The 16844-nt window shown below is 37.4% G+C and overlaps 2 protein-coding genes across 18 annotated transcripts in view; both read left to right on the plus strand.

Moving 5' to 3' along the window:
- The window catches only part of LOC139937145 (leucine-rich repeat-containing protein 71-like), a 37023-nt gene extending 29946 nt beyond the window's left edge, over nt 1-7077 (plus strand). For 12 of the 16 annotated variants that reach the window (XM_071932155.1, XM_071932159.1, XM_071932156.1 and 9 more), the window contains 4 exons: nt 1783-1865; nt 2537-2645; nt 3276-3394; nt 5066-7077. In XM_071932155.1, coding sequence (XP_071788256.1) covers nt 1783-1865; nt 2537-2645; nt 3276-3394; nt 5066-5191 — 437 coding nt within the window. In that variant the 3' untranslated portion in view covers nt 5192-7077. Of the gene's footprint in view, nt 1-1770; nt 1866-2536; nt 2646-3275; nt 3395-5065 lie in introns of all 16 variants that reach the window. The other 4 variants (XM_071932157.1, XM_071932160.1, XM_071932167.1 and 1 more) reach the window with 1 other exon arrangement.
- Nucleotides 7078-7947: 870 nt separating this feature from the next.
- The window catches only part of LOC139937147 (kinesin-like protein KIF23), a 39085-nt gene continuing 30188 nt past the window's right edge, over nt 7948-16844 (plus strand). For both annotated transcript variants that reach the window (XM_071932172.1, XM_071932173.1), the window contains exons 1-7: nt 7948-8097; nt 10887-10944; nt 12053-12145; nt 12736-12771; nt 13653-13758; nt 14488-14624; nt 15720-15847. In XM_071932172.1, the coding sequence (XP_071788273.1) occupies nt 8087-8097; nt 10887-10944; nt 12053-12145; nt 12736-12771; nt 13653-13758; nt 14488-14624; nt 15720-15847 (569 nt within the window). In that variant the 5' untranslated portion in view covers nt 7948-8086. The remainder of the gene's footprint in view (nt 8098-10886; nt 10945-12052; nt 12146-12735; nt 12772-13652; nt 13759-14487; nt 14625-15719; nt 15848-16844) is intronic.

Genomic DNA, 16844 nt, shown 5'->3' on the forward strand with positions numbered 1-16844 from the left:
GAATTTTGTGGTTTTTGCATGATGTTATTTCTAATATAACTACATATTATGTACCTTTTGATGCGAATAGATTTCCCAAAATTTGTGTGACAAAATTGGATGAATTAAACAAAAAACTCTGCATGGTAAATAAAAAAAGACAATAAATAAACTATCTTATTGAAAAGTATCAAGCAGGGTCCGATTTCATGGCTCTGCTTACCGCAAAGTTCTGCAATTACCAAGCACTGAAATCACATAATTCCATGGGACATAATTGCAGAATGCCAAGAGCCATTATTGGGCCCTGTTTCTAAAGGACTTTAAAAGTGACATTTTTTTGTGATGCATTTTTTTCTGTCAAGAGAGCACTTGTTTCCATGAAGATATATTCATCAACACGTGCACATACACTGTTTGCACATATTTGTCACACATCTTTAAATTTCATGTTCTTTTTAAATCCTCATCCACAACAACAAAAACAAATTTGCAGATCTAAGTTCTAACCCATGTCCATCATATCAAAGTTGTGATATGAGAAACCAAATTTGATGGAGCCGTATAAGCACAGATTTTTTGCTAAGTACAGAAAATTGTTGCTTAGTACACAGAGGTTACTAACCTACTAGTGTGGTCTATCATACTTGTTCTGAACTTCTGATTTAGCATACATTTCTGTTAACTGCTTTATGAAACTTGGTTTTTGGCATGTGTTTGGACTGTGATCAGTGTGATATCCTTGCATGTGAACTACTGTATTTTGCTTTAGTCTGTACTATCATTTCTTTCATCTGTAACTTGTCTTCATTTCTTTGTCTGAGAGTATTGCATGCATGCATAGAGGTGTATTTCGTCATTTCCCATAGATAGAACGCTATAGATTCTAGCTCACTGTCACAGATTAGCTGTAGCACTGCTAGCACCGCCATTTTTTCATTTTTGTCTTGTTGCAAAATCATTCTGCATTGACTGTCAAAAGTCACTTTAATTTTTAAGGACTTGAGCCTTTTTTCTTTGGGATTTTCTCAATTGTATATATGCTTATCAGCTGAACTGTTATATCTCACTCGTTAGTAAAAAGCCAAACAAAAACACTTTCTGGCCTTTTATAGAAGTTTTCAAATGTAGAAAGTATAGTTATTCATCTGAGAAAAGGATAGATTCTTCTACAATGTCAGATTTATCTGAAAGCATTTGTTGGTGACTTTCATTTGCAATTTTTCTGTGGAGAATTTGCAGTAGAGACACAAATGAAAATAAAACACTAAGGAGAAAGCAGTGATTGTTTATAACTTATACCCGCTGAAAATTCATTTATTTTGTATTCTGTTTTTGTAATCAGTTTTTAAAAAAGAGAACAAAAACTATTAGTCCTTGTGAATATTTAAAGATCATTTGACAAAATTAATAACTCAGTTGCAGAAATAGAAAAACTGAAACTGATGGACAGATTTTTTATCTTTAGTGTTGATATTTGCAAGGGGAAATTTGGCAGTTTGTACGAGCCCTGGTAGAGTCATGTCCAAATAAATGGTTCCAGCAATGGCTTCAGCTGCAATGGCTCCAGTCGGAACACTGAGAAGTTCTATTCTTCGACATTTTCGAACAGTTGTTGTTGCAGCTGATGGCCATCGTTAGACCCGAAGACGCGTAGGCTTGAGATTGAGTAACCTGAGATGCTGCATGCGATACCTCCTCCATCTAGTCAAACTTTCTATATCTTCTCGTTTCCAACTGTCCTTCCTTCCTTCCCTTCTTCCTCGATACCTTGCCACATACTTACCCTAGCTTCCCTTATAGCTGAAACCGTAACCAAGACAACAAAGGGCAAGAAGACGACATCATCGAAGGACAAGAAAGGCGGAGCCATGCCTGAATCAGAGGTGGGTTGATTCAAGTGGGAAAGGAAACTCTGCTCAGGCCATAAGTGACAAAAACAAAGTTATGCAATAATTTGATTCAGAAAAGATGGAGGAAATAGGGGAATTATGTCTTCGTGTGAAACACACTAAAAGCTAGAAGTCAGACTATGCATGTTTTAGTTGGGGAGTATTACGAAATGATGCACCGTAAGGGCTCCTGATTTGATGACCAAAAACATGGAACTTGGCATTTAATCTGCAGAGGGTGTACTGTGAATTTATTTTAGCTATATATTAGGCAATTCAACAAATCAGAGAAGAATATAAAAAGCAATAGCAGTCGTTACTAATAAAAAAAATTAAGTTGCTTGTTATTCTAACAATTTTTTTGTGTTTTTAACAAAATCAAGCATTGATTCTTTCTCAAGACATACAAAATAGAAAAATCTTTATTTGAATACACACCCGATGCACTAGCTTTTGTATTGGTTTGTACATAAACATGGTTGCGCCCACACGGCTTCAAAACCTTAGTGCGTGTATAACGGGATGTTAGCGCTCTAGTCAATATATATAGCTCTATGGCTACGCCCCACCAAAAGACGTTACCGTGATTAATTGGCCAAAATGCTTTGTGGATGCAATTGCCCTGTTTTTTGTACTGAATGATGTTAATATGTTTCTTTTTTCAGTCTCCTGATATGGTGGAGGCAATCAACCCTCTATTAGAGTCTGTGGAGTCCATCGAGGGCCAGCTATGGATCCCTGGTAATAGATCCATCATCAGTCTCAACTTGTCCAGTAAGTATACTTAATAGTCTGTCATCAGGACACTATAAGTAATTACTCCAAATAATTGTAAGCAATCCAAAATCTTACTTGGTAATGAGCAATAGAGAGCTGTTGATATAGTATAAAACATTGTGAGAGAAAAAAAAGTGATAATAAGAAAGAGCTTTTTTAGGCATCTGAAAACACCCAAAAATGTGCAAAAAGGGTTGTTTTATAACATTATTCTCATGCAACTTCAAAGACCAATTGAGTCAAAATTTTAACAGATTTGTTGTTTTATAATGCATATGTTTGGATACACCAAGTGAGATTACTGGTCTTGGACAATTACCAAAGGTGCCCAGTGCCTTTAAACTAAAACAGTGGAAGTGGCTGTTTTAAAGCATGTTGTAGGACTTGATTCAATGCCCAACTTAATAAAGCTGTTAAGCAGAATATACTGCTTAGCGAATTTCTTAGCTCGGCAAACTTTATGTAATTTCGCTGATTAATCTTTTTTTGCTAAACTTTGCCCTTTTTGTTGGATAGCAATTTTTTGAGCATCTGCACTACTGGCGAGAACTTTGAAAAAGGACCACCCAAATGTCTCCCATTGCCAAGCATGTTATTATTATATCTATTGTTTGTATTGTGCACCAGGAAATGAGATCGGAGAAGCAGGGTTGAAGTCTATCCTCCTAGCTGTACAGTATCAGATCACCTTAGCAAACCTTGCTCCAAACCCTGCACTAAAAGGACTGATGAGGCTCTCTCTTGGTGTAAGTTGACTTTCTAAGCTCCATCTAAAATGGTTGGACCTCTGTCTTCCCATGTTCTTCTGGAGTGCGTTTTGTCTCAAGATCTTGTCATAACTATCGGTTTTGTCATAATAAATATCTTTATGACAGAAGGGAATGAGTAATTTGATCATACCCATATTTGTGGTACAAATATTACCAATCCAGGGTTGGTATATTAAAAATTGTGACCTGCCTCGTGCAGTGATATTTTTTTAACATTTTTGAGAACCCCTCTTTGTGTCGGTGAAGCAAACTCATCCTAATTGATGCATGCATAAGCTCAGCAATGGAATGTCCAGGAGGATATTTAAGCCTATGTCGGACTGACTTCTAAAAATTGCAGGCACTCCAAAAGTTGCTTCGGGTGGCAAAAACTATCACGTAAAGCAAGTTCAGAAAAATATACTGGTCATCATTTGTGAAGTGGATAATTATAAGGGGGGAAAACTGTGCTTGTCTTGTAACAATAACTTCCTGTCCCGTGAACGTTTTGAGTACATCATGGAGTAGGGAAACTTCTTCAATTCAATTTCAATTCAATTCAATAACACATTTATTCCATACTCTTGTTCAGTTGAAGAAAAATAAAAATTGTGAGAGTTAAAGCCATTATACACTTTCGGTAAACAGTATTGTCCAAGTCCCACACTTCGTGTATCACAACTTGTATATGAATTAACAAACCTGTGAAAATTTAGGCTCAATCGGTCATCGGAGTCGGGAGAAAATAACGGGAAAACCCACTCTTGTTTCCGCACGTTTCACCGTGTCATGACATGTGTTTAAAATAAATCGATAATTCTCGCTATCGAGAACTGATATTGTTTTAATGTTTTCTCAAAAAGTAAAGCATTTCATGGAATAATATTTCAAGAGAAGTCTTTCACCATTACCTTCTGTAAACCCTGCAAGTTATTTGTAAATCTGTGAACTTTTTTTCTTCTTTTCTGTACCGAAAGTGTATAATGGCTTTAAACAGTACATAGAAATGTTACAAAATCAAAAGCACATAATAAAATAGTATAAAAACAATATAATGTTAAAGCAAATAATAAATAAATAACTAGGTATTAACTATGTACAAGAGAGGAGGGAGAGCATGAGGCCATTAGAGGAAGTCGAGGCTTGTAGACAACAGCCTTTATACAGGCAAACAAACAAACAAACAAACGGCAAAGAAGAAACAAGGACAAGACAAACAAACAATGACATTACAAAATGCTGACAACAAAATACAAAGAATATAAAACCAGCTAACTAAAGACGACAAAAGTAAATAGATACAGTAAGTAGAGAAAAAGCTACGATACATAGTGGGAGAGGAGGACTCTTTTATATGAGAGCACAAATCGACCCACGGACGTTCTTAAATCGCTAGAGATAGCGTTCCAAAGACGTTGACCAGTGAATCGAAGGGTGTTGCTTGAGTACAGGGTGCAGGTGAAAGGAAGAAACAGGTTATTACGGGATCTGGTTGAGTAATCAGGAATTTCATGAACCGACGTGAAGAAAGTGGAAAATGTGCGAGAAAGGAGATTATTAGTAAATTTGTACCTAAAGATGCCAGTACATAAAGTTTATTGATGTCAGTAAGAAATACATGGTTTCCATCCAAATCTAAATAAATTCAATTTGATTACTACTTTACAGAGGAATCCAATCCGTGCCGACAGTGAGGCTTACCAGAAGATACAAGACTTGATGTTAACGAGAGATCCCTTCTACAAAGCGCAGGCTAAGAGCCCAGATGGGGACACACAGTCCTTGGCTGGTTGAAGCGAAAATTAACAACAATTTCCCCCTTATGGTGCTGGCAGGATATCGAAAACACCATCCCACCTGTCTTCAAAAGCAGCACTGATTTTTCAAAAACCTTCATCAATCGGAGACTTTTGAGATAATAATAATATGAGATATTTATATAGCACTCTTACACAAGGTACCACAGCGCCTTACAAGAAACAATATAAGCAAATAAATAATGGCACTGATAATGGGAAAACAGTTAAAGCAATCAATCATTGAACAGGAAAGTTCAGAGATGTTTCTTGAAAACTGCAATTGACTCCGCGGAACGGATTTGATGAGGGAGACGGTTCCAAGGGTACGGAGCATGTGCGTAAAAAGCACGATCCCCAGCAGCGGAATGCACCTTTGGAACTGTCAAGAGTGAATTGTCTGAACCAGAGCGAAGGCCAGGTCTTCCAGGTTGGTAAATCTTGACTGGTGAGATATGTTGGAGCGATATTGTGAAGACATTTGTATACAATGGTGAGGATCTTGAAAACAACACGCTGATGGACTGGGAGCAAACATAAATGTCCTCTTCTTGCGCACATATGCTCAGTATTGCCATGTAGGTCTGAGAACGCGCTTTACTGGCAAGAACTGTTAAAAAGAAACGTCTAAGAGTCTCCCATTGATAAGATAATTCAAGAGTGATTAAACCTATCAAATCTCTGTCATTATGATGATTTCTTTTTTTGAAGACCACTCTCATTCCATCCACTGATTTTTATGAAATTTTTAATTAATTTTACTCAAAACGTTTGGGTCAGGCAGCTGTGCCCACTTCCATAAAGCTTTTTAGCAAAAAAATGCTGCTCGGCAAATTTCTTTGCTGAGCAAGAAATGAGTGGGGCACTGGTGGCAACAGTGCAAAGTGTTGGCTGGTAACCTGTTTTTGTTAAGGGAACGTTGCAGAATTGGTCAGAAACAAAATCTTCAAGATTGTGTGCTAACAGGTTTTTTGGAAATTGGGCCTTGTGATTTGGTGTCATTGGAGGTTTAGCTCATCTGCTCATCAACGTTTTTGTTTGTTTGTTTACATTCAAGCAATCTTTGTCTTTTTATGTTGAGCAGAACTTTAGTTTCATAGCATGTCCTTAAAGATACTGGACACTATTGGTAATTGTCAAAGACCAGTCTTCTCGCTTGGTGTATATCATTATAGGCATAAAATAGCAAACCTGTGGAAATTTGAGCTCAATTGGTCGTTTTGCCCATGTTGCCCTTCTACTCAAAGGCTATAAATTAGGAGATTATAGGCTGGCTCAGTGGTTGTATCCATGCCTTTTTACTTCTGTGGACTCCTGTTTGGAATTCCACCCCAGATCTTGCATTAAACATGATGGTATTCCTCATACTTTAATGAGTCTGATTTCCTACTTTGTTTGCTCTTGGAAAATTCAGAAAGGTGATCAAATTACACTCAGCCCTTGTGCTCAAAAATTATTTTACTAATTTTTTTCCTTGGACCAAATGTTACATGTATTATGGCTGATTTAATGTGTTAGGGCTTCGCAGTCCCTACCTACCTGAGTGCATGAGCTTTTGTCACAATATTGGGGTTTTCCTTCCACATCAATTTTGTTTTCTTCATTTTTTTTCTTCTTAATCAATCCTGTTATTATGGGATATGAAACTAAAACAATATAACAAAAACTGACAGCTTCGGCAGTTCCACTGCCAGATCTTAAACTTGCTTTTCTTCATCAGTAGCAAAAGTCAGTTCAATTCAGACTTTAGCACACACACCCAGACTTGGGGTTTATGGTCCATTTAAAATATACAAATGAGTGCATGATGATGTTACGAAAAATTGTGAGATTTATTGTAAGTTTATTGTATATAAGAATAACACTCTTATTTGAAAGAGCTTATTTTTCATTGTTTTGAAGAGTTGATTTGTAATTGAGTCTTTGTTTGTAAATACATAATGTACTCCTGTGTAAATAATATCTGTTGAATATTTTAATAAAATATTTCTTAACATCTTGATTTGTTTGTTTTCATGTGTCATGCTTTGTAGGCCTACTAACTTGTACTTGTTTGTTATTATTGCCAGGTCCAATTGGCCGATTATAAAAGTGAGTTCTATGTGAGTTACGTACAGTTTGTAGATTTGAGAAAGTTCATGAGTAATTGCGGTCTGCTAATGATGGTTTATTGGTTTAAAACTGAAATTTATTTATGTTTTATATCAATAATGTTTGTCCGCATAAAAAAAAAATTGAATATTGCGTAATTGTGTGCATCGTATGATCAATCTAGTAAAAGTCCCCAAAAAATCTTTTTGCGAAAATCGGACACACCCCAGAAGTACTATCTCTAACCTTTGGCTCTACTTAGAAAAAAATGGGAGTAAATTCATTAAACTCTTGTACTATTGTGGTGTACAGTAGGCCCATATACTTTCTCTTTTTTTTAGCTGGGAGGAGCGCCTCATGAAAATTTTGGCAATAATTTCATTCAGCAAAAAATTCAAATGTCTGGCATGCCAAAAATTGAAAAGAAATCTGGAGTTTAATGGCCTGAACAATTTTTTTTTTTTTTTTTTCGGCTGAGAGATTTGAATTATATGTTTAGATTTCTTGAATAACATTTAAGACTTTTTTTTCTAAGGCACTGCAAGTCCCATGTTTATTTTTTAGAGTAGTAGTAAAGTGCAACCGGAAACAAAAGCGCGCCCTCAGTAGTCCGCTCAAGGAAAGGGCAGTAAAGAAGTGATTTGATTGGTCAATCGGATTCGGTCAGTCAATGTGCGCTGGAAATTCGAACGATCAACACGCACACCAAAATTGTAAACTGGACCACAACTTTGTAAGAAGAGAAGCCGTTTTAAAAGCAAGATTTACAACCATTTTGAGAAATTGACTGCAATAACTTATCATGAAACCAACGTGAGTATTGAGATATTTGAAACATGCCTGAAATAATCAGACTTTTATTCAGTGAAACCACGGTTAAACTTCAAATAGTATTAAAAATTATTGGTCGGGGTCGACGTGTTGAAGGAACGTCTGACGTCAATGGACGTCGTCTCATAAATTTCCTTCCTTCCTCTTCCTGTATGCATGCAACCATACTACACTGCAGTCCATTGTCCACTGAAAAATACCCCGTAAATATAATAAATGACTAGTTAGTATAACATATATCTAGATTTTTGTTTTGGGGAAGTCAGTGAGTTGATGTCGACTGTCGAGGTTTTGGAGTATTCTTTTTGAAAACAGAACTTAATTTTAGAATTAGATGCATGCGTGTTCTCCATCCATGTTGTTGATTGTTGATTGTCATGTTGTTCAAATGTGTGTGAACTGAAAAAGTGGTCAACTCAACATGAACAATTGTCAGGAAAACAGGAAAAGTTTCCGTATAGCCACCACTTTTTCATTCAATATGAAAGAATATAGTATCTAATTTAACCTCAATGATTCAATGAGATATTTATTATTCCTTTTTTTTTTTATGAGTGAAAAAGTGGTGGCGCCATAGGCCTGCCTATATGGAAAGTTTTCCGGATACTTTTCCGCATGGTGCCACCACTTTTTTCAATAATTTTTACAAAAAGATATTTTATATCGTCGAATGAAAAAGTGGCGCCTTCCTACAGCAGAGATGCCAAAGTCCAGAGGCCAGCTATGCGTGAGATTTTTCAAAGCTCACCAACCCCCCCCCCCCCATGGATAATGACGCCACCACTAAAGACTAACACTTAGTTTTACACTCATTTTTACAAAAAGGGATATCTCAATCATTGAAGTAAATTAGATATTATTTTACTTACTTCTAGAAACTACATAAGGCTCCCTTGTGAGCCTTATATAGGGTCTCATATTTAGGGCCTTTTTAACGCTATATGTTTTTCAAATCAGCGTTGATGGGTGAAAGTTTTGCGACCGTAGCCAGCCAGAACTGAAGTTTCATGTGTACTGTACACTTAAAGCTTTCCCCATCCTACTCAATATACATTCATAATGCTTTTTTTCCCCTTTTGTTGAGTTACGTTCAATAATTTCTTCAAAAAAGACAGGTGTCAAATATAATTCGTAGTTTCACGGAAACATTTCCACTTTTCCCATTGTCACGTGGATTGTGTTGTGGTGTCGGTGGTCAATGATAGTGGAATTTATTAATTTGGGCCGTTTTCCCACTATTTATTATTCAGTTCAGTTACTTTGCTTACCAATCAAAACTTAAAAGTTTAAATTGTGTCGGGGTTTTTGGGGTTATCCTTTTCAAATGTTTTGTTTGTGAGTGTGAAGTGAGGCATGAGTGTTCATACATGGTCAGAATGACAGTGTTTTTTTGTGAGTGGTGGATTGTGTCGACTGTGGCTGTGTGTGATTGATTGAGTGGAGTTAAGATTTTTGTCATTTTACTTCTTCTTTTTTTCCAACTTGTTTGGAATTTTTTACAATTCTGAATTAGGCCACATAAAAAAAACAGTTGTTGATCGTCCCCGCCCGACCGTTCAAACCCCCCCCCCCCACCCCATTTTTTGGGGGAAAAAAATGGTTGAAAAAACAGGAAACTAGGTGTGGCAGAAATGTTGTGCAGAAGTGTCAAGGACTGGTGCTGAGGTCATAGTCTGACATTGTGTTCTCTTTTTTTCCCCATGGCTGGATATCTCTTTTACTGCCCAGATTTTTCAGCTGATATTTTTTTCAAAATGTACAGGTTTGAAAAGATGTTTAAAGAAGGTTTTTATTCATGTTGGCAAAGCAAGAACAATTCTTCAAATATTCACTTGGGCTACACTGTGCTTAGTTGTTTGAAAAAGTTTACAGAAAATGTCATCTAGGAGTTAAATTTGTTTGACGAAACTATTGAAAACATAAAAAACACACAAACCCTCTGTTTTGTAGGGATTGTAATGATTTCTTTATTATTGATTTCATATTTGGCATAGGACGATCAACAATTTTTTATTTTTATGTGGCCTAATAAAGTATCCAGGGGTGGATTTCACAAAGGTAGTCCTAACTTAGGACTAGTCCTAAGCAATGCTAAGAGATAGGACCAGTCCTAAGTTAGGATGAGTTACTGGTCCTAACTTAGGACCAGTCCTATCTCTTAGCATTGCTTAGGACTAGTCCTAAGTTAGGACTACCTTTGTGAAATCCACCCCTGGTCTATTTTTATGTGACATTTTACCCAGTGTCACTTTTCACAATTAACTTTGCATTAAATTTACATGGCTGATTTTAATTGTCTGGTTGATGATCCATGTCAAGTTGAAGTGCCTGTTAAACAACGCTATTGCGCAAGCTCATGCTCTGCGTCTCTAGTCTTACCACATGGCACTCCCCCTACAAGCCAAAGTCAAATGTTCGTTTAAACTGTCAATAGATTTTTGTCAAATACTGTCTTGTAATTTCTCTCTGTCCTCGCCTAAATTAGTAATACATTCCATTCCTGAGTGTCCCTTTTGCACGGACACTTTTGGCAACGGATGAGTGTCTTGCATCCATCCACTGCACATGCTCAGCCTCAGTGCCAGTGGGCACTATCAATGTTAATTATTACATGTGTTATTTTTAGCAGCGGACACTTTGTGGCGTGAAAGCACGACGTCAATCACTTTCACTGCATTTTTCACTACTTTTCATGAAGAAATATTTTGTTAGCAATACATGTAGGCTATGTTAAATGTTTATCATTTACATCCTCTATTTCTTTCCACCAGACGGGGTAAGACGCCGAAGAAAACACCAAGGAAACCACAGAACAAAGACCCAGTCGAGGTTTGTGTTGCCTACAATTTAAGTTTTAAAATACTTAGCCCTAGCTTCACAATTACAACTCAAAACTGTCAAGTTAATAGTAATAGTGTGCAGAGCTCAAAGCTAGAAGAATCCTCAAATTCTCAGAACTTGTTGTTCAGTGGTTTGCTGGATCACAATGGGTTTTTTCAAGAACAGAATCAAAATGAGGAAAAGACTTTCAGACACACTTCAACTTTCATACATTCAAAGGCACTGCATGTTTAAGTACACACTTCCCAACAGATTTAGGTATTTCAGTAAACACTAATGCACGTAGTCAACATTTTAACATAACTTTCAATCATTTTTTCATTATTTTAAGTGAGGTACATGTATGTATTTATTTGAAAGCTGAAAAAACACAAGACAACCCGGGGTCGATTTCACAAAGAGTTACGACTAGTCCTAACTTCAGGACTAGCTAGGAGATATAAAAAATGAAAGCTAGTCTTAAGATAGGATGAGTAACTTGCCCTAACTCGAGATACTAAACTCACCCTCTAGACTCGTTCAGTCATGAGTTTTCTGGTCCAACACTAAAACTACTGTCCAGACTCCATAATCGAAGCTGTGGCCCACTGTTAAAATCAAGGCAGAACTCATGACCAGGGTTTCTTAACTAGTCCCAATAGCCTGTTCCATGCTAACATGTGTAAAGCGCAGGGGGGAACCAGTGACACTACATGTATCAGCAGAAACGCAGATGGAGTGTTGAATACCCTCCCTGGCTGCCTGGTACCGATCGGATGGTTGACTAGGCTTCCAAACAAGTCGTTCGAGTGAGTGCATGTATGTTGATGGTCAATGCATCACTCCAACCTGCTCTTGGTTGTAAATAACTTTGTTAATATTTGGTTAAAGACACTGGACACTGGAGGTCTCGAAATCAAATTTGTGGAAAATTACTTCTTTCTCAAACTATGCTACTTAACTTCAGAGGGAACCGTTTCTTGCAATGTTTTATACAATCAACATTGCTCTCCATAACTCATTATCAAGTAAGTTTTTATGCTAACAATTAATTTGAGAAATTACCAATAGTGTCCACTGCCTTTAATGCTTCAATCGTCAATCATACACTTTGTAGGTATACTGCCGGCTCAGACCAGTGAGTGCAGGAGAAACAAATCTATGTGTGGATGTCATCAGCAGCAATACCATTAAGCTCACACCTCCAGAGGTAAAGTAACATTTAATAGGAATCTTCTCTAAAATTGATTCTCCGTCTTAGTCTGGCCAACCTCGTTCCTGGGGTGATCGATCACGCCGCGCTATTTTTGTTCCAGCATGCCTTGCTCGATCATAACCCCTGGAATTGGTTCATTAAAATGTGCTAGAATCTAGCACATTTAAATGAGCGTCTGTACTCAATCCTTTCTAGGTGCGCACACATGTCTTTCGTCTTAAAGAATGTTTTTGTTTTTAAAAACGTGTTTGGTCATTAAAAAACGCGGGCATGATCGACATGCAAATATCTTTTAAAAACTATGTGCGCACGCACTTAACATCTAATGCTCAACAAATTTCATGAGCCAATCAGCGTTTTTTCTCAGTACATCCCTTCCAGGGGTTAGTGACGAGAGGTATTGATACGGCCCGCTGCCCATGCCTGTAGTCTGGCGTATTTCTCCCGAGGTCACGCTCACTTCCTAGACACTGGTTCACAGTGCTTTCATAAATGCATTCTCAAAGTCGGAAAATATCACAAACTGGTTACCGGAGTACACAAATTTTATTTTATTTTTTTATCTGTCTTTTTTTTTTAAACAGAATTCCATTGCAGTGAAGAATGGAAACTACAAAGAAGTAAGTGTTTATAGATTTATATTCAGATCTAAATCCTACAAATAAAATTATTAATAATACTTAATTCTTCTGGCACTATACCAAAAGAAAATAGCACTCTTTATTTTCACCTACTCACTATATTATTCCTCGATGATGGAAATTTTAATTTCATTTCAAAAGTCGTTGCATGATTTGATTACAAGGGAAGATATGAAAATCGATGGCAATAAAAACTTACTTGGTCAGAAGTACATCAGCTTTCGATAGTGTACTTAAAAGCATTTTGAGAATCATTTTCACTTTTAAGTAATTGTGGTTACAGAAAAGATCTCATATCCAGATTATTTTTTTCTGCTTGGATAGCCACTCCGGATTTTCAGTGATATCTCAAAAATGCTATTTGTGTACCTCACCTTTTGCATGTTTTAGAATGAGATTTTCACCTATAAAGACTTTAAAACAGACAGTTTCCCCCCCCCCCCCCCAAAAAAAAAAAGGGTATAAGACCTTGTAAACTTTGCTTACAATAAGTGGGACCTTTTGCATTTCTGGGTACATTGTATTCTGGCAGGCAAGATACTGCACTGGTCCTATGGGAAAGTTGTGTCATAATTTCCAAATAAATCCTAGGGTTATGAAAGTAAAATCTGGACAAGTTTTGAGATGTGCCCCCTTACATCATATCAAAAGCTGATAAGAATTAGACTGTGCAATCTCCATAAAAATTAAGATTTTATGTTTTCTTCCAATAGGCTGTGTACAAATCGTGCCTGCAGGAAGTCCAGGCTCTGTGGCTCTTTTGTAAACATGTAATGTCTCAGATCACATCGTCTGTACAGTCCCTTCAATATAAATATTTTCAACATAAACAATGGTATTATTTATTTCTCATGATACAGACACAGCATTCCTTCAAGTTTGTCTTCCCGGAGCAATTATCCCAGAAGGCATTGTTTGATCACGTTGCCTTGCCCCTAGTGGATGACCTCCTCCATGGAAAGAATGGTAAGTATGCGCCAGTGTTGTTGACTCAAGTCTAAATCAAGTCACCAATAATCGGCACTGCTCTAAATCATGGATTGAATCTATTAAGTTCTGGTCTTTTAATAGGTTTTTAAATCGGTCGAAGAGTCCATAGGCCGTGCACAAACCACTATCATGTTGTTCGAATGAGACTGTAGTCGTGATAGCAATTAGTCTTGTGTGTCACAGCAGTCTCCCTTGCAAGTTGCAAGAGAGCCTTCTTGCTATCACAGAGACAGAAATTTATTGGTCAGTTTACAAGTCTGACCTAAACCTTAAAGTCTGAATTCATTCTGTATCCAATTGCCCAAGTAGCGCATCTGGGCTGATATGCTCATGTAACCATTGCTCGAGAACTTGGTGTGGGGTAACCTTGGTGAAGAGAAAATGTAAGGATTTGCGCCCGAATCTAGCCAACCAGCCTAGAGTTAGTCATGGTTAAACCTTGCCCTTTGGTTTTCTGCTTTTCTCTGTTTTTGAACAGCTGAAGTTGTACTTCCTTAGTTTTGTAGCAAATCTCAAGGTTGCTGGAAGAGATCGAGCAACATACAATATGTGCTGATAACATGCAGTTTGAATCTGTGATCTTCGTTGAAGTGTCATGGAATTCGTTAGTAGCTTACTAAAGACTAAGAAACGGACTTTTGTCTGCTGGGTTTCAAGTTTTTTAATCTAATCAATCCCTGGTTGTTTTTCTTATCCTTCAACCAGCCCTGCTGTTCATGTACGGCATCACAGGGTCGGGGAAGACCTACACTATGCAAGGAACACCTGGCGATGGTGGGATACTTCCTAGGTGTCTGGATGTCCTATTCAACAGTCTAGGAGAGCTACAGGCCAGAAAATATGTAAGAAATTCTCAATACTTGACAAACAACGACAGCGTTGTTGTAGCCACTGTGGGCGGTGCTTCCTGTAGGTGGCCTGACCAGAACTAACAAATTTCGCCCAGCAAAATCCACATTGATACCCAGCACAGATTTCCCCCCAGTTTGCACTTTCTTTATTTATTCAGTACATTTATGTGGTACACAATAATTCAAAAATAAGAAGCAATTTAAATATAGAAGAGTTTGCGATAACACCATGTAATGGCTATCTTTAAAATGAGTTGGGGTGGTTCTGAAAAGAACCTTTGGATTAACTCGACGTTTCGATCAGTATGCTCTGATCGTAAGACGATCAGAGCATACTAATTGAAACGTTGATTTAATCCAACAGTTCAACATTATAAGTTATCACACAAGCGCGAGTGGAATACGGAAAAATATAGCGCTTCTGCGTCCCACATCCAACGAGGCCGAAGGCCGAGTTGGATATGGGGATGCAGACGCGCTATATTTTCCGTATTTCCACGAGCGCGTGTGTGATAACGTATTTATCTTCAAGCAAACTTGGCGCGTGACATAGAACACACAATACGCATGGTAGTGATATTAGCCGTGCAATATAGGTTTTTATCACCACTCCATTCTGCCAATCTGATTGGATGATTAGCGCGTACTTGAAGTTAATAAGGTTTAAGGTCAAGCGAAACGCTTTTGCAATAACCCCATATCTAAACATGAATAATTGTTATGGAACTGCCCGCCCTTTGTGGACTAGGTTGGACGTAGAGAACACCTTTAAAGTTGTTCTAGCTACAACATTGATTGACAGATCTCTTATAAATATTCCAGTTTTCTTGCATTTTCTTCTGCTAACATTTGCGACAACTTGTCTCCTTTTTGCAGCCGTGTTATTCTTCCTACTTCATCCTAATTTCAGATTTGTTTTCTACTGGGAAAAACAAGAAAATCTGTGATTAAATAGCCTGAAAATTATCTTCACCCCTTATGAACAACAGGCATGTGAGACTTCCTCTGTTCAGCCGATTTCCTCTTTTTGGATATTGAATTTTTCCTCAAACCTTACTCACTTTGCATTCTGTATGCTGCTTATAGGTGTTCAGGCCAGATAGATCTAATGGTATGGATGTACAGACAGAGGCAGATGCCATGATGGAACGACAGAGGCGGGAACTGTTGGCTCCACCTCCCACACCGAAGAGCACTCCCAAAACACCAAGAAGGTATACCATGGAAAGTCATTAGAGGCACTTTACACCTTTGGTTATTGTCAAAGACCTGGGCTCGATTTCACAAAGCAATAAAATCCATCGTAAGACAAATATTCAGTATCACCATAGTGATTTGTATTGTGACATCACACTTTACTAAGCAACTACGACTGATTTGCAGTTGCGATCAATTTTAGCTCTTTGTGAAATCGGCCCCAGTATTCGCACATTGGTGTATACCAGCATGTATGCATAAAATTAAAAACCTGTGAAAATTTTGGATATATTGGTTGTCGAACTTGCGAGAGAATAATGAAAGAAAAAACACCCTTGTTGCACAAATGTGTGTGCTTTCTTAAAAATATTATCAGACTTCAGGCCTGAAGCCTTTTGATTTTTGAACAAGAATTTACCTCTTTCTCAAAAACTACGATACATCAGAGGGAGCCGTTTCTCACAATGTTTTATACTATCAACATCTCTCCATTGCTTGTTACCAAATCAGTTTTTATGCTGACTAATATTTTGAGTAATTATCAATGGAGTCCAGTGCCTTTAAGTAGACTCGACAAGCATAATGCAAGCCTGTGATTCTCCTCAATTTTTTTTAAGGGAATTTTTGATTATTTGTCTTTCAGATCTTATTTTCTTCTCTTATCAAACTTTCTTGTGGCTAAAAATCCCACATTCTTTGAAAAAAACTCCAAGTTTCCCAAACATTGATGTAGAATGTCTATAAGCAAAAATAAAACATGCTGGTATGGCATACATAGTTAGTGGTATTTTGCCTCTAGGAAAAGTGCAAGAGGAAACAACCAGTCACTTTTCAATGTATATTTTTGTTTGTACCATCACATCTTTACTGTTGGTTGGACAAAGCATGAATATATAGCTGTAGCTTCTTATATGGCACTCATATCCGTCACTAAGTGACGCACAAGGGGCTTTATTATTCAGTATTTCCCTGCAATGAATGTGGGACTACGTTTTAATTGTGAGACCTACTCCT

This window comes from Asterias amurensis, chromosome 5 (assembly GCF_032118995.1).
Source record: "Asterias amurensis chromosome 5, ASM3211899v1".
Lineage (NCBI taxonomy): Eukaryota > Metazoa > Echinodermata > Asteroidea > Forcipulatida > Asteriidae > Asterias > Asterias amurensis.